The 23,391-nt window shown below is 47.8% G+C and overlaps 2 protein-coding genes across 5 annotated transcripts in view; one reads left to right on the top strand and one right to left on the bottom strand.

Annotated features, from left to right (window-relative positions):
- Window positions 1-16,405, bottom strand: part of BCL2L1 (BCL2 like 1) — a 50,390-nt gene extending 33,985 nt beyond the window's left edge. Inside the window, exons 1-2 of one of the 2 annotated variants that reach the window (XM_079979995.1) lie at window positions 16,246-16,405; window positions 7,824-8,494 (exon numbers count right to left, since the gene is read on the bottom strand). In XM_079979995.1, the coding sequence (XP_079836121.1) occupies window positions 7,824-8,369 (546 nt within the window). In that variant the 5' untranslated portion in view covers window positions 8,370-8,494; window positions 16,246-16,405. Of the gene's footprint in view, window positions 1-7,823; window positions 8,495-10,002; window positions 10,144-16,245 lie in introns of those variants that run through there. The other variant, XM_079979994.1, reaches the window with a different exon arrangement.
- A 5,444-nt stretch (window positions 16,406-21,849) lies between these two features.
- Window positions 21,850-23,391, top strand: part of TPX2 (TPX2 microtubule nucleation factor) — a 30,117-nt gene continuing 28,575 nt past the window's right edge. For 2 of the 3 annotated variants that reach the window (XM_079979215.1, XM_079979213.1), the window contains exon 1: window positions 21,850-21,983. The gene's annotated coding sequence lies outside the window, so the exon portion shown is untranslated. Of the gene's footprint in view, window positions 22,086-23,391 lie in introns of all 3 variants that reach the window. The other variant, XM_079979214.1, reaches the window with a different exon arrangement.

Genomic DNA, 23,391 nt, shown 5'->3' with positions numbered 1-23,391 from the left:
GGAAAAGAGTGAATCGGCTGCCTCCCACCCCCACCGTGTGCCCCCGGGGCTCACAGAGCATGTTCGCATCCTTGTTATATAACGGTGGGTTACGTCACTTTCTGAGGCACAGCCTGGCGTGCCAGGCACACAGAGCTTCCTGCTCTCTGAATGAAAACCCGGCGCCTGCACACATCAGCCACCCTGTCTCAGCAGCCAAGACAAGATGCAGCTCCCCGTTCAGGGGCCCGGATTCTGGGTCCAAGGTCAGCATCATCAGGATGAAGAGGGTCTGTGGGTGCCCAGAGCAGTCAGAAGATGGTGCCCTAAATCCATCTTTAGTCAGGGATCTCTGGCAGCAGCAATTCTACTCTGCGCTGAACACTTGAGAGACCACCTTATCCCATTAGTCACTGTCTTCTGCATATTACCTCCTTAACGTCTCCAAAATGTCAGAAGCCACAGTGACTTGGAACAAGCCTTTCAGGGTGGCTGCTGCTCTTGTTCTATGGATCAGTATTCCTGTCAAGATAAGATAGGCACCCACTATCTGTATTTTCCGGAAACTACTGAAGACATTCTGTTTCAACAAGTTTTTCCAGCTAGATGAAAGGTCTTTGCCTTAGGTGTTGATTTTGTGTTGCTTTTAAATCTATACTTTGCTGTTCTTGTGCTGTTTTTTTAAAAAATGTTTTAGCTGTTTTTAAGGATATGTCTGTAAACTGCCTTGGGACATATATGTGGAAAACAATTCAGAAATTAATAAATAATATAATAGCAGTGGTTCCCCCCCCCCACACAGACAGACAACACACACAGGGAGAGAGACAGAGAGAGGCCTTCGCAAGGCTCACAGAACTAAATGCATTCTCGTTCACTGAACCCTCCTCTCTGTCCACACAGAAAATAAATTAATTTGTGCAAAAATTCAACAACCCAGCCCAGGAAAATCAGGGGCCCCAAACCAAGGCTAAGAACCAAAGTGAGGGGTGAAAAGTTAAGGTCTGTAAATGTTCTTTTCCATCCTTCACATTTTCTGAGGCAGGAATGCTATTTGGGAAAGGAAATGGTTGGGGGAAGTCATTCCATTGGCATTTCCTGAAGAGCTCGACAGAAAACCCTCCCACTTCCGAAATCAACTTGGGTGGCTGCCAAACCTGGGAAGAGAGCAGAGACTGAACAATCCCATCTTTCTGCCTGCAATTACCTGTGGCTGGCGACTAAGGCTTCCCACTGTCTCAGTCAGCGGCAAATGGGTTTTCCTGGGAAACCAAACTCAGACTCCCCAAAGAGGCTGACGGGGGGCAAAAGAAAAGAATTGCACAGAATTCTGGGGTTCAGTCTCAGTCTACAGAAGAGCTTTAGCAAGGGGTGACTTGGTATGTTCTAAATTTGGAACCCACTGCATGAAAACTGCACTGTCGTCCAGGCACATAATGATTATCAATCAGGACAATTCTGAGTTTGCAGAGAGACCAAAGCTCTAAAGCTGCTACTCAGCACCAAAGGTCCATGGGGCTGAGGGAAGACTTGCAAGAACAGCGCAGATAGCAGTAACAACCTTGCGCAGATGGCTAATAGGAGCTTGGACAAACAGTCACTAAGAATGGTTGCAATTGATAGGAGGTTTGCTTCCAAGTCACCTCCTAGTGAGACTATCGGCTCTTGCAAAATCAGACACGTCAGCTGTAAGATGATGCTATTACTGTCCAGGGGTCGGCCTGACATCAATAGCAATGTCAGCCCTCAGCCATTGTGCCCACCCCTGCTCCCAGTTTCTAAGCCTTTGAGGAAAGAAAATAGTTAACCTTCCCAAAGAGCTGATGAGGTGAACGAAGAAGAAACAGTAAAATTAGGATTCTTTTGCTGCCACGAAGACTCCCAAACTGCTGGCCTCTCAGGTAATGAATGTCCAGGATTTTTTCTAGCTAAGACCTGAAAGGAAGAAGTGGAAGGGGGAACCTACTGGACAGGGTGCAAAACCCACCTCCAGAAATCTGCACCAAGGAGTGCCAGCAACTCTGCCTGGGTTAACAAGCTGATCCATTCCCAGTAACATCCAAGTGGTGATTTCTCAACCCATAGCATGACCATTGCTGCACATGATGTGTGCAGTTGCCATGTGCCAGAATAGAAGTGGCTGCATTTTATTGGCAAATGAGTCAGCTCTTTGACTTGCAAAATTGCGATGTAAATTGGTGAGTCTTAATGCTACAGGTGTGCCCCGTCAAACAAGTTGCATTCATGCTCCAAACATCCGTGCCAGGCAGACCAACTCCATGGCTGACAAGAGAGACATAAAGGCAAGCAGGCATACGGACTCTCCCCAAATCGGCATGCCAGGATTAAATGAATTGGTTCTGGTGACAACTTTAAACAAACTGGATGTTCCTGACAGAACAGTCTGAGTTGTGCAGAATATGGTTAGAAGGTGTGAATGTTGGGAGTTCATCTTGCTACAGTGCCTGAATCACAGACACACCTTGTGCATACCTTCCCACATACCAATGAAAAGGAAACAGAAAAATCACCTGTGCACCCAAAAAAGACACTCTGCCCACATACTAGTTGCCTTAGACGACTGAGCTTACAATAGGCAACTGCGTTTTACCTGCACAGATTTAATTATGCATTTTACATTTGTATCCTGCCTTTCCTCCAAGCAACTTAAGGCAGGAAACGTGGTTCTCTTCCCATTTCATCTTCATAATGACCAAGAGGTGGCTTGGTATGTTCCAGTTTGGAACCCACTGCATGAAAAATGCACCACCAAGACCATGGGTGCCAATCTGTCTTGCATTCCTAGTCCAGTCCTCTAAACCCAGCCTTTCCTCAAGCTGGTGCCCTCCACATGACAGCTCCCATTATAGATACCGGGGTGGGGTTACTGTTTTTATTTGCTATTATGGTATGTATCTTTGCGTTTTTATACTGTAAACCACCCTGTGGTCTTCAGATGAAGGGCAGTGTGGAAATTTAATTAAAAAATTAAAAATTCCTGGCCACTGATTGGTCTTGCTATCATCCAAAGGTTGTTCTAACCCCTACACCACACTAGTAGCGGCCATGGGCACACTGTTAACACCAGAACTGACCACTGTTCCCTCACCTTCACTTTCCAGTTGCTAGATCTAGGCTTGATCCATCTTCTCAGGCTTTTTAAGCCTGCCAGATAACTTGCTTCACTGCTCCAATGCCCATGTACTCCTCCTACAGCCCATCCATGACAACAGACCATTTCCTGTTACATACCAAAACCCAGCCTTGGGCACCAAAGGGATCCCACCTCCCTCACCTTACTAAGAAGGCCAAAAATGCTTCATGCGACGTCTGCTAAGGCAAGGGAGGAGAAAGACCAGGAGAGCGCTGGGGACCCCTTGCTGGCTACCTTACACACACACCCCTCCCAATGTTCAGAGTAACTTTCATCTCCTGAAGACTGATCAAATAAAGGCATTGTCCCACCCGCTTTGAAGTGTGCTGCCCTCTCCAAAGATACTTTCCAAGACATAAAATGCTGAGCGACTCTGGGGAATGCGCACGAACACACCGAGCCTGCTCCCTGCCAGGGGCAGGCCTGCCAGAACATGCAAGCCTCTCTGTGGGTCTTTCTCGCAAACTACGCCCTTTCCACAACAGCATTGTTTGAAAGGGCCAGGCAAAGGCTGCTCCCCAGGCCCCAAGAGAGCGCTAATCCCATGCTAACAAGGCTACAGAAAGAGCAGGGAGAGAAGTGCACATTGGCTGAAGGCTTACAACAGGGCAGCCTGTTCAGGGCCAGTGTGAAGGGGGGTGGGGGGGTGGGAGAGAGACAGAGCTCACCTCTGGAGCCCAGAGATTTTCTAGGCTGCAAGCACAATCAGGAAGTTAGCACAGGGCCAATCCAGCCGCTTCTATTACTGTTAGCAAAATGCCCCTCATTCAGACAGGAGGCTTGTGGGTAGCAAGGGGGCTTGTGCAGTGCAAAGAAATGAGCAAGTGAGTAAAGCGCACCTGTGTGCAATCTGCACGGAGACACTACTGACCCTTCTGTGAGATCACTGTCAGGGACAGAATCACAGAGCTGTAGAGCTGGAAGGCACCCCAATGGCCATCTAGGCATCCCTCAATAATTAAGACTCAAACCTTCTAACTGCACAGTCCTGCCATCTGTTTCTCGGCCACTCTAGAGCATGACAGCTTATTGCTACTGATTGCTACCAGAAAAATGCCTGTCATGATAACTGGAGGACTGTGTACTTGGCTGCTTACTGGAAGCTCCCAGTCATCACACAGGCCAGCCCACTCAGGGTCAGGGGGGACGGCTGCGTTGCTCTCCCTACAACAGTCTTATTGAGGTGACTTTTTCCCAGGGCAAGCAACCATTTATAAAATTAAGGGGTATATACTAAGACAACATGAAGTAGGGGACCAAACCTGCTCCCCAGCACTGGTGAACTGAGTTCCTGGCAACCAAGCCCACTATTATCAATATAGTCCATCCTGAGTTTGGGTTGCTGGTCACATTGGAGAGCAACAGCAAGTGGAATAAAATGCTGGGAAATAGGTGCATTTGCATCCTTCCAGGAGTGCCAAGAATAATGCATGGACTTCATAACAAACTCATCAGGGAGAAAAAGAGAGAGAGAGACCAGCCACATTTCCAGAGATCTGAACCCAGCTCTTCCTGCTCCAAGTCAATCCTCTGTCCACAACATTCACCGGTTCTTAATTTGCCAAATGCCTTCTAGTCACTGCAGCCTCACTTGCAATAATTCTGCAAGGTAGGTAATGAATATTATTCCATTTTTACAGGTGAGGAACAGAGGCCAAGAGCAACATGCCCAAGACCACACATATTATTTTACTTTTCATTTAGTACTTTTCCATCAAAGCTATCTCCAGTTGGTTCATGTTAAGGGTGGGGACTCAAGCTGTCTGTTCTGGATCCAGGTGCAATTATCTGATCCACTGGATCTCAGTAATTCCATGATATGTGATGGGAGTCTAACCTTATTAGTGTTAGTATGTTAGAGAAACTGGATGACTCTCTCTCTCTCAACTTGACCTACCTCACAAGGTGGTTGTGAGGATAAAATAGGTGGGGATCATATGCCACAACTTAAGCTCCTTGGAGGAAGCATGGAGCAAACATCAAAGAAAGAAAGAAAGAAAACTATTCTGCAGTACTGAAAAAGTTATCCCCATGGACATGATGGTCCATAACCTTTCTGTGGCCACCATTATCTACTTCCCCACCAGCACAACTATGTAACAATACCAGAATAGTGAAGGAGAATCTAGGGAGACAACAATGTTGAGATCTGAGCAGCAGGAACCAGTGGGTGTGCACCCCAGAGCAATTCTGCCCCTCCTACAAATGCTGAACAAATACTTGCCCAAACAATGCATTTGTCCTTAGACATAAAAAAGGGAAGACTCCCAGCAGGCGGTATTAGCGGAGTTGTGGGGGAGGGGAAGGGGGATCTCAGCCTCCCAGCAAGCCAGGGCCAGTGACTTTCCATCAGCGATTTAATCTAAATCTCTCCGGGGAGTTCGTTTACAAAATCAGATTACATTATCGCCTCGGTCTCCAGGATACAGCCCAATCGTCACCAGAGCGACAGGGATATGGAAATCTCCATTGGACCAAGGACTAATCTCGGGAGCTGGAGGGAACCAGGAGAAGAGGAGAGAAGAGAACAAGAGATGGGGCCAGCCAGCAAGATGGCCTTAAGAGGAAGAGAACCAGTCGGGTCAGTTTGGGCAGACACACCCCAGGTTGTGCCCCCAGGATGACTGCATTCCCAGCATTCCTGAGTAATACCCCCTCCCCATGCTCTCTCTAGTTGTCTCTCAGTTTTCTCAACACTCACCCTATCCAGCCTGCATCCAAAACTGGATTTCACTCCATGAGCCCATTAGATTTTATCCCTTGCTTGCTGCATTTACATCTGGGTAGCTGAGAGCGGCCACACACAGCCTTGAGTGGTACTTAGAAGTAAATTCCCAAGAAGTGAGCATTAACCCACCAGGAGCTTTGTTTAGGTTCAAACCCAAGGATGTAGACAATTCAGCAGGTGGGACCTTGAGTGAAACAGCCAGCAGCTGATTTTTAACAAGGATGTATTTTCAACTGAGCCAGCAACACCGCCAGATGCAGGGAAAAGGGCTCAATGGCCCCCTTGGTGTGAGCAGCCGCGGAGACTGGGTCAAGGGTCTCCCGTTATTCTGCATCACAGCTACTGGGAGTGAGCAGCTGAGAGACGTCACTGGAGGATTCTGCCAACGCGTCTGCTGCTGATCACTCTCCGAGGGGAAGAGGGCATTAAAGTGTCCTTAGCAGATGAGACACAAATAAAGAGGGCTGGGGGGAGGGTATGCAAGGGGTCCAGATGGGGAGTCTGACTCAGCCTCCAGTGACCCACCCCTACTTTAACATAATGCAACCGCCCTGGAGTTAAAAGCAGACTTGCTGTTAGCCACTTGCCCATATGCCCAGGCTCCAACTTGGTCACTAATTGCTAGGCCCATTGTTCAGGCTGCCCTACTCTGCACAGGTACATGCAGGCAGCCTGGCTAGTAAAACTTGGGGGGGGGGGACGGGGGACTAGGAAATAAGGCTGGCCTGTTTACAAGGAAAGATAAAACTAATTTTCCACCCGTGATAAAAGTCAGGAATTTGTTTTGAGTGTTCCAACAAAGCACGAGCTCCTGAGTGGTATGAGAGCTTCCTAAGCCAGCACTGATTTGCAGCAGTTAACCCATGTCTCTCTACCAATTGCACATTCTGGGTGTCACAATCACTGCACAAGGTCTTCCTGTCAAGCAAAGGAAAAACACTAGGGAGTTGCCAGACACTTATGCAAGGCCACACCCAGAGCCACACTAGCTGCTGGCAAATCCCATGACCTAACCTTTTCCATAGCACATTCATGCTTGGGGCAAGCACATTGGCCATGCACCAAACTGCACTCCCTGTGAAGGTGATTATGTGTGGCAACACAAACAGTCTATTTATCCACAGTTGGGGTTAAGGGAAAAGGAAAAATACAGGTCTGAGTCTAGTCATGACCAGCAGTTGTCTCATCACCCCTTCACTGGGTACCTGTGCCCTGGAAATGCACCTTAATCATGCCAGACAGCAAGATAGGCAAGGTGTCAACCAACCTCTTCCTTAACCTCAACAGTCACCCCAGGTTCCAAAGATTAGCTTTGACCCCCTAAAGATGAAGAAGGCCCAGGGTGGTACATTTTATCTGAAAGCAGCCTTCAGCCCCTGTCAGGGTACAGGTGGGGTATAAATAGATATATAATAAGGGAATAATAAACTAGAAAAGAAATGGAAAGTACCTTTGAGGCTTTGATTAGAGGGCTATGAAATGCTCTAGTAAACAACAGGATTCAGAGGCAGGCCTGTAGGTGACCTGAACCAAGCCAGCCTGGACGAGAAAAGGAAAGACAGTGGCTAGTACCTATCCAACAACACAGCTGAGGAAAGAGCCCTTGGTACCATGTGTGTCTACATACTTGGCATTGCAGGGGAGAAAGAACAGGAAACCTAATATCCATCAGGAAGTGTGAAATAGCATGGAACAAAGATACAATATTTCAGCCCTTGGTGGCCATTTCCAGCATCTGGTTATCCAATGTTGTATTGACACCTTGCCAGAGAAGACACTTGGCGCCTTTCCTCTACTGGTGCCCTCCACATGTTTTGGACTACAGCTTCGATTAGCTCCAGCCCATCAGCATCCTCAAGTTCTGCCTCTGATGCTGCTAGAAATATAAACTGGCCTGTTCCATACTTAAAACTACGAAGGCGCCCTTCCCACCGCCACCACCACCCTTTGCCAACTGCTTACCCAGCCGCCATTTTCTTGGATCCACGGGTCCAGGTGGTCCGTCAGGTAAGTGGTCATCCAGCTGACAATCCGTCCCACCAGCACTCGCATCTCCTTGTCGACGCTCTCCACGCACAGGGCCCCTCCGAAGGAGAAAAATGCCACAATCCTCCCCCAGTTCACCCCGTCCCGGAAAAGTTCATTCACCACCTGCTCAAAGCTCTGGTATGCTGTGCCAGGGGTGATGTGGAGCTGGGATGTGAGGTCACTGAAAGCTCTGCGGTACCTCAGTTCAAACTCATCGCCTGCCTCTCTTAGCGTCTGCCTCACGTCCAACCTCGGGCTGTCTTCAAGATCACTGAGGATGCTCGGGTGTCCAGTAGCCCCATTTACGACCGGGCTGGTACTTTGATGCCAAGACGGACTCCCATTGGGGACGCTGTCCATCTCGTCTCTCAACTCAGTCCTGTTCTCGCTGTCCTCCTCCAGCTCATCCCAGCTGTGGCCCCTCTCTGACAGCTTGTAGGAAACAAAGTCTACCACGAGCGCCCTGTTATTGCGTGACATCTTCACACCTGAAGGGGTCTCAGTAAGTCCATGGTCCAGAATGCTAGCCAACCAGCACGTTTACCGAGTGAGGATGCTGCTCCTTTCCATCTTTCTGGCAACCAGAAGAATGCCAAGCAAGAGAGCTTCAAGGGAGAAAGAGCAGAAGGAGAGAGAGAAGGAGACGAAACTGTTAAAAGGACCAGGCTTCCACTCTGTTTTCCTGGCATGCACGTAGCAGCAGTCCCTTACTACTCAGGGAAAGTCAAATATTCATGAGCATCTCTGTGGCTCATCCTCAGACTTAGTCATATGAGCATCTGTACAGACAGCCAACTCCTCCCCTCCCCCGGCCACTTCACTTATCCACTAAAGCTGGTCCCAAATCTCATGCACAGGGATCACCCCCCAACAGATGTTTTACCGGGCTCAGGTGCTGCCTGTGAGGTCCTTTCCCCCAAAATTCTGTGCAACATGGCCAGGACACTAAGTACCCAGGTGGTCTTTCTGCCACATCTGAGATCAATCTTTGGAAGCAAAACCAGCTCTGACCGGAGTGATCCTGCGGCCTGCCAGGCTGGGAAGATGCAGGCAAAGAAGGTTCTGAAAACCCAAGAGGGCTCCCTCTGCCACCTTGATTGAGTGTTGCGGCTCTCCTGCAGCAGCGAAGCATAGAGATCCCTCCCCCTGCATCTCCACCTCCCACCATCCCCCGGATCTAAGCACTTCCTGGTGCTTTTTTTAAAGGGACAAGTACTGGATGAAGCTTCTCGGCTGTATCTGCTTGCTCCCCAACAAGGACCCAGGAATTAACAATCAGGACGCCACCTTTTGCCCCGGGTCAGTAATGTCTCTCAATAGCCTAAAACAAAAGCAGAGAGTAAACCGGGGAGAGAAGTTTGGGGCTTTTTTTAATTAAAAAACAACTTCAGGGAAGGATTAGAAGCTGCTTTCAGGTTGATCACCTTGACTTAGATTTCAAGACCCTGAAAGGTGTGGGGACTTTGATTACACAGCCTCTCCATTTTACACTGGAAAAGCGGCTGGTTTTTCACTCCCTCCCTGCAGCCTGCTCCGGCAGCAAAGTCAAAGGCAAGAGTTTCCTTCTGCCTTCCTGAAATACTAGCTTAAGTGCTCTGCGCTGGCTTAAACGTTAACTGCAAAGGGTTGCAGCTGACAAGCACAGAGGCACAGCAGACCTCAGCCGTTAGTGCGGCTCCAAAGCAGAATTCTAAGCACAAACTCCCACCACAAACAGACCCACTTATGGGAATGAGTCATGCATGAGACATATCCCCCAAATTGGAAAGCTCAGGCACGCACAAGGCAAATGACTGCGAAGAACCAGGCAGAGGGGGTGATAGCAGGCTGCAATTGTGCCCGGCATGGCAAAGGATCCAACTTAATGTTGAATTTGTATTAACAACCGGTCAGTGGTATTCTCTCTCTCTCTCTCTCTCTCTCTCTCTCTCTCTCTCTCCCCCCCCCCCCCCTTCTGCCCACCCCAACCCGATTTCCTCCTTTGCAGGAGCTGGGAGAGGCAGGGCAGTCACAGCAGCATCCTCTTCCTCCCTCCCAGAAGGCCAGCTGGGCAACAATAGCCAGGCTATCCCCTACTGGGAGATGTGTCAAAAGGAGCTTGTGCAGTACTCACCCCCTGGAGAGGGAGGACCAGCTCAGTTCTGGGAAGTCTTAGGGGAAGGAGGAACCCAGCCAGCCGCTGTGCAGTGAATGTGGCGGAGGAGGCAGCAGCAGCAGGGATAAGTTCCAGGCACTGGCCAACCCGCCTTGACATCACCATCGCCCCGCCTCCTAAGGGCTGGCCAAACATTCAAGTCAGCCAGCCCCCATTCCCAGATTGTAGGAGGCCTGAAAACATCAAAGCTCAGCAGATTATGAAATCTCCATTCTGTTAATTGAGCCTTCATTCAGGATTTTTTTTTCTGCGCGTGCATACGTGCGTGGGAGAGGGGATTTTTGTAGTTAACATCCCAATTTTTCTACCATTCACTCTAGCAGTATGGCACAAACCTGTGTCCAGCACACATCTAGACTCCTTCTGTGTCCATCACAAGGAGGTTATGGGGTCTGAAAACACCCTCTCCCCAATCTTTTATGTTCTTCTCCCGCAGTGCCATCTGAATAAAGGTTAGTCGGAAGCGAGCCCTTCTGAATCCAGCAGGAATTTGCTTCCTGGTAACCCTGAAAGTGCTTTCTGTAGGGTTGTACCGCATGTGGGGAAGTGCGACAGTGGCTTCTTCAAAGGAGAGGTAACTAAATGCCATTTTCACACAACAGACTGAGGAAGAGAAACCTTCATTCTCACCAGGCTAAAGCAAGATTCCCTAACCTGGTGCGCTCCAGATGTTTTGGACTACAACAACAACAACAACAACTCCTATCAGTCCTTGGTCAACTTCCCCAGCCTCCTGAGCCCTTCCTTCCCAGATCCTTACAGCACACAAGCCACTTCCACTCCTAGGCCCTATGTGGCCTTTTCCCTGGACAAAGTGGTTTTTTTTATTTCCCTCCCAGCAGCTGTACTCTTTAACATTTCCGTCTCCCTCTCTCCTTTGCTGGGAAAGCTACACAGGCAGGCTGAAATAAAAGACTCCTGCAGGGCACTCAGTACCTGTGATGCAATCCTGTCAAGAGCACTGTAGAGTGGTCCCATGCCTCAAGGGTGGGGAGGCACCTGTGTGCCTGTCTTCCAAGCCTTAGCTAACTGCAAATCATCCTGTCCTCCACAATGAGATCATCCAAAGTTAGAGCTGCTAACTCGAACACACACAGAGAGACTTCTCTTAAGACCACCCTCTATCATTTTCTCAGGACCTTCAGCCAAACACCCCGCAGGCTATTGGAATTCGGCAATATCAGCATCTTTCTTTTCTCTCTCCTCCCCAAACATGCACAGAGCAAAGGGTCTGGCTCTGGACATGCTCACTTGCAGGATGAACTCCTTGTCTGAGAACTGTCCCATCTTGGGGAAAAGGGAAAAGAAAACCAGACTCAAAAGTTAACTGCTGGGCCTTGGGTTCCCCTTGTTCTCTATCAGAGTTCCCCGTGTGCCAGAATGACTTATTTTCTGCAGGGGTGTGAGAAGCCAGAACATGTTTCCCAAAACTCAAATCAAGAGGTCATGGGTATATCACTTTCTCTTTTTCTTCTCTTTTCCCACCTCTCTGCTAGTTTCAATTGTGTGCTGTCTCAAAACTACATTCAGGGTTATTGTTTGGCCTTGGCAACTCTTGCGCTCATGCTGCTTATCTGCACATGAGATGGATAGAAAAGTGCTAATTAGAAGCTTCATACTGTACTTTTAACTGAGTTCTGCAAGAAATCTGGACACTGGCTTCTGTACTTGCATACCCCACTCTGTGTGAGGCTCAAGAAGGGGGATAAGGCTATCAATGGCTACGAGTGAGCTACCTCCAGGATCAGACCCTGAATAGCAGTTGCTGGGGAATAACAGCAAGAGAGAGAGAAATTGCCCTCATGTCTTGCTTGTGGTCTTCCCAGAGACATCTGGTCGGCCTCTGTGAGAACAAGGTGTTGCACTAAGTAGGTGTTCAGCATGATCCAGCAGTCAGGCCCTTCTTATGGTTTTAAGAGCAAAGAATGTTGCTAGAGTGAAGGCAGAGTGGATTCATTCAAGAATGATGTATAATTTCCTTCTAATGCTTTTGTCATGGGTTCATCTAGCATCTCTGCTGCATCTAGTGTAAAACATGTGTGCCTCACTAGAATTTCCCTGAAAAAGGAAGAGCAGTCTCACTGATCAAACTAGGGCCAACTTTCTGATTCTGTAGATTTTCTTCTTCTTGCTTTCCTTCAGCTCCATCCTGACTATCCCCTCTCCAACCCACAAATCTCCACATTCACCATGTGCTTCTTTTACTGCTCTTTTTAACTTTTTACTTAGAAAAGATGCCACATTTCATCTGTTTTTTTCTGCCCATCCCAAGCCTAAATGAATTTAATTTGAAAACACTTTACAGTCGTACCTCGGTTCTCAAACGTCTTGGTACTCGGACATTTTGGCTCTTGAACACCGCAAACCCATAAGTGAGTGTTCCGGTTTGCGAACGTTTTTCGGAAGCCAAACATCCAACGCAGCTTCTGCAGCTTCCAACTGAGTGCAGGAAGCTCCTGCAGCCAATTGGAAGCCGCACCTTGGTTTTCGAACCGTTTTGGGAGTCGAACGGACTCCCGGATCAGATTAAGTTTGACAACCAAGGAATGACTGTATTGATTTGGCATATCAGAGTCTTTCAACAATATGAAAAGTCCTGTTCCGCTACCAAAGACAGCTTTCACCAACCTAGTGACCAACATGCTGGTGGGAGTTGCAGCCCAAAATACTTGGAAGGTACCAGGTTGGCAACGGGTGACTTAAAGCATCATCACCCCGTGAGATATGGTGGAATTAAAAGCCAAGGGGCACAACACTCAAGAAGTGCTCAGATCCCATGTCTGGAGCTGGCAATTCTCTGTTGTCCCAACTATAGGGTGGGCAACCCTGCCAATGATGTCTCCAATCCCAAATTCAAGCAGTTTCTCCCTGGAATTTTGGTTGGAAAATTGAAAGCTGGGGAAGGGGCAGAGCAAAAAGTCACATGTTCAGCCCCTGGCATCTCCTTTAATAATAATAATAATAATAATAATAATAATAATAATTTATTATTTGTACCCCGCCCATCTGGCTGGGTCTCCCCAGCCACTCTGGGCGGCTTCCATAAAAACCAAAAATACACTAAAATATCACAGATTAAAAACTTCCCTGAACAGGGCTGCCTTAAGATGTCTTCTGAATGTCAGGTAGTTATTTATTGCTTTGACATCTGATGGGAGGGCGTTCCACAGGGCAGGCGCCACGACCGAGAAGGCCCTCTGCCTGGTTCCCTGTAGCTTTGCTTCTCGCAATGAGGGAACCGCCAGAAGGCCCTCGGCACTGGACCTCAGTGTAAAATGATCCCAGATCCTAAGGCTGGGAAAGATGTTGAAGAGCCACTGGCACTTGGAGTAGACATCACAGGGCTGTGTAGTTCCACAGCTAGGCTCAATATAAGGAAGTTTCATAGGTGCACAGGTACAGATCAGGGAACCTATGCCCTTAGCCCAGTGGTGGCCAAACTTGGACCTCCAGCTGCTTTGGGACTACAACTCCCATCATCCCTAGCTCCCAGTGGCCAGGGATGATGGGCACTGTAGTCCCAAAACAGCTGGAGAGCCAGGTTTGGCCACCACTGCGCTAAGAGGACTTCGGCAAAACACACTATAGTTCCATGCACACTAATGGCACTATATCAATAGGTCAACAAAATGGGTATGACAGTGACCAACTTTATGGGTGCAAGGTGAAAACCTGCAATAAATGATTATTGCAGGGCACTCTGTAGATTATAAACGATGTCATCTGGTCCTTTCTCTGTCCTGTTTCTTTCTCTTGCATATCCTTGTCTACCCCTTAGCACTATCCTATCCATAATCACCCCCCTCTCAAGCCACTTCCTCTTCCCACACTGGCACCCCACTCTGCTCTTCACAGATCACACCTTCCTTTTACACACTGTTCCCCAGACAGAGCTGTCTGTACAGTGGTGCCCCGCAAGACGAATGCCTCGCAAGACGAAAAACCCGCTAGACGAAAGGGTTTCCCGTTTTGGAGGCGCTTCGCAAAACGAATTTCCTATGGGCTTGCTTCGCAAGACGAGAATGTCTTGCGAGTTCCTGCGGGGTTTTTTTCCTCCCCCCCCCCTTTTTCTAAGCCGCTAATAGCCGCTTAGCCGCTAACAGCCGCTAATAGCGCTAATCTGCTAATAGGGATGCTTCGCAAGACGAAAAAACTGCTAGATGAAGAGACTCGTGGAACGGATTATTTTCGTCTTGCGAGGCACCACTGTATAGGTTGCTTCCATTCCGATCAGCTTAATCCCTTAACAAAGCAGAGAACCAGAGAGAGAGGAAACCAGATAGCGTCCCAAGGCTGCTTTCTGGGAGAGCTGTCCAAGACCAGCTCCCTGACCACTGCACACCATTGAGCCCTACTGCTGCCTCACATTTACTGAGCTCACATGAGTCAGTATATTGCACTGGCTGGAGCACAGACAAGCAGTCTGTGGTCCTCAGGCATAATTTGCAACACCCTCTTGCTCAGGTCGGACCTCTGGCCAGAATGATGTGTCCCAACCTGTTCAGCAAGAACGAAAAGGGTAGCAGTCCCACCAGCTATTGGCTTCTGCCCGGCCAAAGTCAGATTATTTCTGCAGTGTTTCTCAAACTTAGATCCCCAGCTGTGGTTGGACTAAAACGCCCATCATCCCTGGGTCCTGCTAGTTAGGAATGGTTGGATTTGTACTCCAACAAGAGCTGGGGGACCAAAATCTGAGAAACACTGCCTGACAAGAATGCAGACCTCATCATTAATAAAGAAAGAAAAAAGTCATTTTTAATTTCTTTCTATATAAGTTTTATAATTGCTTTCAGTATCGGGAATATAAATGATGTTAGTTATATTAATTTTGTTGTTTCTTATATTGTGGTTGTTTGACTTTTCTATTGTTTGTTTGATTGTATGTTTGCTTATTTGTTTATTTGTCTGTTTTCCCATAAATGTATTTGTTTTAAATCAATAAAGATATGCTTTAAAACCATATATCTTAAAGGTAAAAAATTAAATAAAAAGAAAATAAAAAGAAAAGAAAGAAAAAAGCTGTCCGACCTTGGGTGAGACCATCAGATGACAATCCCGAGAGACCAGGACTTAAATCCCATTCATGAAGATCAGTGGGGGAGCCGTCGTTTCTCAGCCTAAACAGAGAGCCTCAAGGTCCATAAATAGCAACACCCTAGTGGTCCCGGGCCCTAAGGAAGTTAAATTGGCTTCAACCAGAGCCAGGGCCTTTTCAACACTGGCTCCGGCCTGCTGGAACGCTCTGCCTCATGAGACCAGGGCCCTGCAGGATCTGATTTCTTTCCGCAGGGCCTGTAAGACAGAGTTGTTCCGCCTGGCCTTTGGCTTGGAGCCAATTTAATTCCCTACCCCTTTCTATTTTCTTTCTCCTCCTGTGATGAGGCTGCATTTTAATATTTTAATGTTTCAATATTTTAATTGTTGTATTTTAATCTTGTTTTTAAGTTGTAATCATTCAACTTGTTTTTATTATTGCTTGTCAGCTGCCCTGAGCCCGGCCTTGGCTGGGGAGGGCAGGGTATAAATAAAAATTATTATTATTATTATTATTTAGTTGTCTCTTATATTGTGGTTGTTTGTTTGACTTTTCTATTATTTGTTTGTTCGATTGTATGTTTGTCTGTTTTCCCATAAATGTATTTATTTTAAATCAATAAAGATATACTTTAAAACCATATATCTTAAAGGTAAAAAAATAAAAGAAAAATAAAAGAAAGAAAAAAGCTGTCCGATCTTGGGTGAGACCATCAGACGTCAATCCTGATGGAGAGCCATCGTTTCTCAGCCTAAACGACCTCACAGGGTTGTTGTAAGATAGTTGGGGTTGAATGCTATATCCCCCTTCTCCGCCCCTTGGAGGAAGATGCAAAACTCACAAAAGGTCTCCCTTCCCCCTTTGGCAGAGCGCAGCGCATCCGCCCTGACCCGTAACCGCATCCACTTCCTTCCCCCGCGCCCCTCCCCCGCTCCCCATTCATCTTTCTCCAATTCAACTAGGACAAAGCGCAGCCCCGCCCCCGTTCCAGGGCCGAGCCAATCCCAAAGAAGGGAAGGCGAAGACGCGCATGCCCGGCACGCACTGCTTCCCCATTGGACGAGCCTTCTGTCACTCCTCTCCCGCTCGCCGCCCTCACCTCAGAAAATGCCAAGGAGCCCCGCCCCCTGCCCCGGTTCCCTTTACCGGCCTCCGTCCCCGGTTACCTCAGGGAAGAAGCGGCCGGCAGGACCCGCCGAGAGGAAGGCGCTGAGAGGGCTCGGCCGCTCCGGCGCCGGCGGAGCTTCCTTGCCACCCGACGAGGCGGCGGCTTTTTCGGCGGTTCTGCCTCGCTCCTTCACCGGCCGGGCGAAAAGAACTGGGCATGCGCGAGCAACCGCTACTTACTACTCGAAGCCGCCTTGCGCATGCGCGGCTCCAAGTCGCGGCGGAGCGGGGAGGAATGCGCATGCGAAGGAATGTGACGCGAGTGGGGAGGGGGGTGCGCTCTCACAAGGGGTTCATGCGCCTGCGCGAAGAGCGGCGCGCCAGGCAAAGGAAAGGCGTTGGCGCCCTCTCTTGGCCGAAGACCGGCATCGCGTGGGGAAAGAGGTCGGCGGTGCTGATGTTGCAGTGACTGCGCTCTGCAAAGAGAGACGCGCTTGGCAGAGTGGCGTTGCCGTGATTTTCTGCGGGGTTTACAGCGAGTAAGATCTAACGTAGTAGCGTAAGAGCCAAAGGCCTAGAGCCAAGCCTTCCTGACTCAGAGTGGGCAGCCAGATGATGTCCCAACGGCAAGCAGGACCTGAATGCTTTCAGCGGGAACACTTCACTTGGGAATCTCAAAACTCTCACCATTTTATTTAGCTCCAGAAAAACATCTACTTCTGCTTCATTGACTATGCAAAAGCCTTTGACTGTGTCGACCACAGCAAACTATGGCAAGTTCTTAAAGAAATGGGAGTGCCTGATCACCTCATCTGTCTCCTGAGAAATCTCTGTGTGGGACAAGAAGCTACAGTTAGAACTGGATATGGAACAACTGATTGGTTCAAAATTGGGAAAGGAGTACGGCAAGGCTGTATATTGTCTCCCTGCTTAGTTAACTTATATGCAGAATTCATCATGCGAAAGGCTGGGCTGGATGAATCCCAAGCCAGAATTAACAAGCACAATGCTTCCTCCCTGAGTAATACCCCTCCCCACCTTCTCACTATATAGAAGGGTCTGGTGACTTCTGTTTCAGTGTATCTGAAGAAGTGTGCATGCACACGAAAGCTCATACCAAGAACTGACTTAGTTGGTCTTTAAGGTGCTACAGGAAGGAATTTTTTTATTTTGTTTTATCCAACTATTGTATATCACTAATTATCATAACCAATTTCACATCACAAATGTCATTACAACGCTACCAATGATTTTAACTGTTTGCAGTGGTTTTTAAAGTAAACTTCAAATTTACTCCAATCTCTAACATATACTTGATCTTCTTGGTTTCTGATCTTCCCCGTCAGTTTCGCCATTTCTGCATATTCCATCAAATCCGCCTGCCATTCTTCCTTTGTGCTCATGTCTTGTTCCTTTCTGGTCTTGGCTACTGTAATCTCTTCTGTGACCTCACATTATCTCATTTTTGACATCTTGAATTTATGCAGCACACTTCCCCACATCACTCACCTCTCTTGTTGCTGTTACTCTGGTTAGAGGGTGCTCCTCCTTAAATACCATCTCTGGTTTCTTTCCCACATCCTCATCTAATCCGTGGCCCCTGCTTTACAAAACTGAGCTTGGGCCAAGGAAACCTGTTTGGAAATGTCATAAGAAGACGACTGCTCCCTTTCCCTTATGGGGTATCTAAGAGCCTGTATAGAGTCCTTATGTAGGTTCTCAATCCATAGGAGACAATAACAGAGGCCAACCAGAGAATATTGAGAAGCAAAGCACCTCATAAGCCTGATCTTTATTGAACTGTTGCAACAGGGAGGGAGGGAGGAGAGGAACCCAGAACATTGGTGTGCAAGCTCTTATATAGACTTTTGAAACCCTGTAGCTCAAGACCACCCCCCAAAACATCATACATACATCACAGAAAGAGGTGGTCCCCAGCAGAAATTTGAGTGTGTTGCTTCTCTCCTGTCTGCCAGGATACCTGATAATGCCTCATCTGAGTGCCTTTTCTGGGTAGGCTGGCCATTCCTTGGAAGATGGTACTTAGTTCCTGGATCTCTTATACATACTGATAGTTTGCTTAGCTTAACAGATACTTGCCAAACTGTATTTGAAAGGGGAGGTGTAAGCCCCTAAAGTCCAAAGAAAATTGGAAAGCTTTCCCCATTTCCTTCCTCCTTGCAGAGAAAATATTTGAGGTCAATTTGGGAGAGTCAAAGTGGCTTCAGGATTGTTCTCCTGTACTATTTCAGATGCGTGGTTTATATACTTATGTATGTGTTTGCCTTGTACATTTATGAACATTTCTTTTGTATATATATAAGACCTTAGAATTCCTATAACAGAAACAACTAGCCTCTACCATGTGGAATGAGATTATCTTGATCAAGTGCAAACACCACACAATGATGGGAGGTTTCACATTTTTATTTCCTACAATGTTTGCACAGCTAGGCTGCCCTTCTCTAATGGAGGTAATAAAGTCTGTCTTTGATAAACACAGATAAACATGTTTCTCTGTTCCACAGCCAGCCAGGCAGGATACAACTGTTGATAAGAGTCAGTTGGAGTGAGGGCTTGCCTTTCCCATGCAGGAAGATGAGAGGAACACCTCTGTAACTGCACAAATTCTTCACACATGCCTTGGGCCTCTTTGGTACAACAAAATGTCTTCATCATGTTAAGAAGTCTGGACTGTTTGCATCTCTTCACACTTCAGTCTTACTGGCCAGCTGTCCAGCCCTCTTTAGCCTTTGTTGACCTTGGAAAACAGTCCCTCTTAGCCTCATCCACTATGGGCTGCCTGTAATAAAAAACAATCCACATGCCACACATCCTTAGAGCTTGTTAAGTTAAACTCTAATTATTACTTTTAACACACGAGAAACCACATAAATGTTTGGCTACCTTCTTTTATCATATGAAATAGATTCTATAAAATGCCTTCTTACGTTATGGCTTCATATGTTCTTAGCAATCCTGATAGGCTCAGCAAATGTCTTCCTAATAACCTGTCCTAAACCTGAAGGATTCCATACAAGGTTACAGTACAGTGGTACCTCGGGTTACATTCGCTTCAGGTTACATACGCTTCAGGTTACAGACTCCACTAACCCAGAAATAGTGCTTCAGGTTAAGAACTTTGCTTCAGGATGAGAACAGAAATTGTGCTCCAGCGGCGTGGCAGCAGCAGGAGGCCGCATTAGCTAAAGTGATGCTTCAGGTTAAGAACAGTTTCAGGTTAAGTACGGACCTCCGGAACAAATTAAGTCCTTAACCCGAGGTACCACTGTATATGATAAAATTGTTGGTTGCCACAGAATAGTCTTAAGTGGACATGCCAGGACATTTGTGCTTTGATGATGTTCCAAAGATGTTGATACATCACATTTAGCTAGATGTAACATTGAATCACCTTGTTGTTGTTATTTAGTCGTATCAGACTCTTCATGACCCCATGGACCAGAGCACGCCAGGCACTCCTGTCTTCCATTGCCTCCCGGAGTTTCGTCAAATTCATATTGGTAGCTTTGAGAACACTGTCCAATCATCTCGTCCTCTGTCCTCCCCTTCTCCTTGTGCCCTCCATCTTTCCCAACATCAGGGTCTTTTCCAGGGAGTCTTCTCTTCTCCTGAGGTGGCCAAAGTCTTGGAGCCTCAGCTTCAGGATCTGTCCTTCCGGTGAGCACTCAAGGCTGATTTCCTTAAGAATGGAGAGGTTTGATCTTCTTGCAGTCCATGGGTCTCTTAATAGTCTCCTCCAGCACCACAATTCAAAAGCATCAATTCTTCGGCGATCAGCCTTTTTAATGGTCCAGCTCTCACTTCCATACATCACTACTGGGAAAACCATAGCTTTAACTATACGGATTTTTGTTGGCAAGGTGATGTCTCTGCTTTTTAAGATGCTGAATCACCTTAAGGTTGCCAAATACCAATGCTGGGCACAGTGTTTCTGTCAACAGTGTTACCAGAGAACAAACTGGCCATTGTGTGCCCCACCCCACAACCTCTGTCAAAGGATTGCAAAACCCTGGCTGGTGAGGGACCATAATGGTGCAGTTATTATTTATTCAATCTCTGTAGCACGTGCAATAGGATGGTTCATCTGGGCAGGAAGAAGGATACAGTAGTGGGATCAGGAGGATACGTGTTGCTCCTGGCAACCGTTACCAAACAGGGCTGGAATGTGGGCTGGAGATGAGCGGTTAAGTTATGGAGAAGGAAGAGTGCAAAAACTGGGAGATGAGAGCAGCTTAAGGCAATTTAAATGCTCCCAGGCACTTAACCTGGGAGCACCAGCTAATTCTTCGTTCTTCTTATATTCTCAGTAGAGTTAATAAATTAAAAGATGCCTGCTTCTTGGGAGAAAAGCAATGACAAACCTAGACAGCATCTTAAAAAGCAGAGACATCACCTTGCTGACAAAAGTCCCTATACAGTGGTACCTCGGGTTAAGTACTTAATTCGTTCTGGAGGTCTGTTCTTAACCTGAAACTGTTCTTAACCTGAAGTACCACTTTAGCTAATGGAGCCTCCCGCTGCTGCTGCACCTCTGCTGCACGATTTCTGTTCTCATCCTGAAGCAAAGTTCTTAACCCAAGGTAATATTTCTGGGTTAGCAGAGTCTGTAACCTGAAGCGTATGTAACCCGAGGTACCACTGTAGTTAAAGCTCTGGTTTTCCCAGTAGTGATGTATGGAAGTGAGAGCTGGACCATAAAGAAGGCTGATTGCCAAAGAATGGATGCTTTTGAATTATGGTGCTGGAGGAGACTCTTGAGAGTCCCATGGACTGCAAGAAGATCAAACCTTTCCATTCTGAAGGAAATCAGCCCTGAGTGCTCACTGGAAGGACAGATTGTGAAGCTGAGGCTCCAGTACTTTGGCCACCTCAGGAGAAGAGAAGACTCCCTGGAGAAGACCCTGATGTTGGGAAACATGGAGGGCACAAGGAGAAGGGGACGACAGAGGACGAGATGGTGGGACAGTGTTCTCGAAGCTACAAACATGAGTCTGACCAAACTGTGGGAGGCAGTGGAAGACAGGAGTGCCTGGCGTGCTCTGGTCCAGGGGGTCACGAAGAGTCGGACACGACTAAACTACAACAAAGTGAAGAATGGAGCCTGCATGTTCAGAGGCAGTCTACCTGCATTTGCCATGTGCTTGGGGGCCAAAGAGCAAGCTTTCTTTCTGGGCACCTGATTGGCTACTGCAAGGAAACAGGATGCAACTGCCAATTTTGGGGGCTGGCTGGGGGGTCAAAAACATCTGGGGGGCACCCCAATCCTTCAGGCCTCTTTTTGAAATTCTTGAGGACTAGCCCCCTCCATCTAATTCACCCTCAGGACCCACCACTTAAAACTAACGGAGGCGCGTTTTCATTTTATTTCAACCCCCCCCCCCCGCGCTACCCTTGCTGGGACTCGTAGTTCATTCGGCGCGCTCCTCCTCGGCTTGCCTTTAATCCACGTCCCTCTTCTCGGACTACGTTTCCCAGGAGGCTGCGCGGCCTGCAGCCGCGAAGGAAGATGGGGCGAGCGCGCCCTCCAGGAGGCCGGCGAGAGGGGCGGGGCACCCGCTTCCCAACGCGATCCGGGACGTTGGTTTTTTTTCCCTTCTCCCCGCCCTCCCACCCGTCAGTTCCACCCTCTGCCCCAATCAGCGCGCCACGGGGACCTTGGGACGGGCGACGATTGGCCAGTTCGGAAGGGAGGCCGAAGTTTGAAATATTTAAACGGCGGCAACGGCGGAGGGAGCTGAGGCGACGGGCGAGACGAGGCCTCGGCGGTTCCGAGGTACGGGAGGCGAGAGGAAAGAGAAAAAAGATTCGGGAGAGCGACTGCTTTCCCTGCGGTCCGCGACAGGAGAGGGGAGGGGCCCCATCCCGCTCACCTGAGGTAAAAACCGCAGGTAGTTCCGCGGGTTCTGAAGGTGCGGGGTCCGAATTTGAGGGTCCTGAGGGGAAGCCCCTCCCTTAGTTTCCTGGGTCTGTCGCTTTGGTTCCCCCCGCCCGCCTTTGTTTCCCGCCCTTCCCCCCGCCCGAGGGCCCAAGGGCCGGTCGAGGCCCTCGAAGCAGCCGGGCGGCCCTAGGAAGAATTGGCCTCGGCGGGTCCCTTCCGCGCCGTCTCCCCCCGCTGGGCTTCCCGGGGGAAGAGGGCGCCGTGTCCGAAGCCCCGGAGAGCTCGCCAGCCTGAGTCCCCCCTGGGCAGCTTCCTATTGTGGGGATTCTGGGGGTGGAAATGGGCCCCATAGCCTGGGGCGTGGCTCGGGGCCTCCTCCCTCCCTCAACCGCCAAAGACATGCTTCTTCTTCTTCTATGCTTCTTCTTCTTCTATTCTTCTTCTACTACTACTACTACTACTACTACTATTCTTCTTCTTCTATTCTTCTTCTTCTATTCTTCTTCTTCATCTACTACTATTCTTTTTCTATTCTTCTTCTTCTTCTTCTTCTTCTTCTTCTATTCTTCTTCTTCTATTCTTCTTCAAAACAAAATAAAAAAATTCCTTCCAGTAGCACCTTAAAGACCAACTAAGTTAGTTCTTGGGATGAGCTTTCGTGTGCATGCACACTTCTTCTTCTTCTATTCTTCTTCTTCTTGGTATGAGCTTTCGTGTGCATGCACACTTCTTCTATTCTTCTTATTCTTCTTCTTGGTATGAGCTTTCGTGTGCATGCACACTTCTTCTATGCTTCTTCTTCTTCTTCTTCTTATTCTTATTCTTATTATTATTATTATTTATACATACATGCATACCCCACCCATCTGGCTGGGTTTCCCCAACCACTCTGGGGTCTTCCAACAAAAGATTTAAAAAGATTAAAAATACATTAAAAAGGCAAGAGACCAGAGGGTGGGTTGTTTTGTTTTGTTTTGTTTTTAAATATTTTTTATTAAATTGTTTCTTTTAGGTTACAAAAAATACGGGCATTCTCTCCTTTTTCAGGTTGTAGAGCCTATTCTATAGATCAGTTACATTTGATGAGAGACGTTAGGTAAGGCTGCCATATTTCAAAAACTGAAAATCCAGACGCAAAAGTTCAGCTTTTTAAAATATATACAAAGTTGCTCAGCTTTTTTGGCAAAATCACAAAAAAACAACAAAACGGTTTTTGAGCTATTTTTGAGGAAAATAGGCAGAAGTGACACTGCCAATGCAGATTGCCATATGTCACGATTTCCTCAGATGTTTTGCCGTTTTC

Source organism: Podarcis cretensis, assembly GCF_951804945.1.
Source record: "Podarcis cretensis genome assembly, chromosome: 6".
NCBI classification, from domain to species: domain Eukaryota; kingdom Metazoa; phylum Chordata; class Lepidosauria; order Squamata; family Lacertidae; genus Podarcis; species Podarcis cretensis.
The sequence above is the reverse complement of the archived record's forward strand: the minus strand, read 5'-3'. Positions and strand labels throughout refer to the sequence as shown.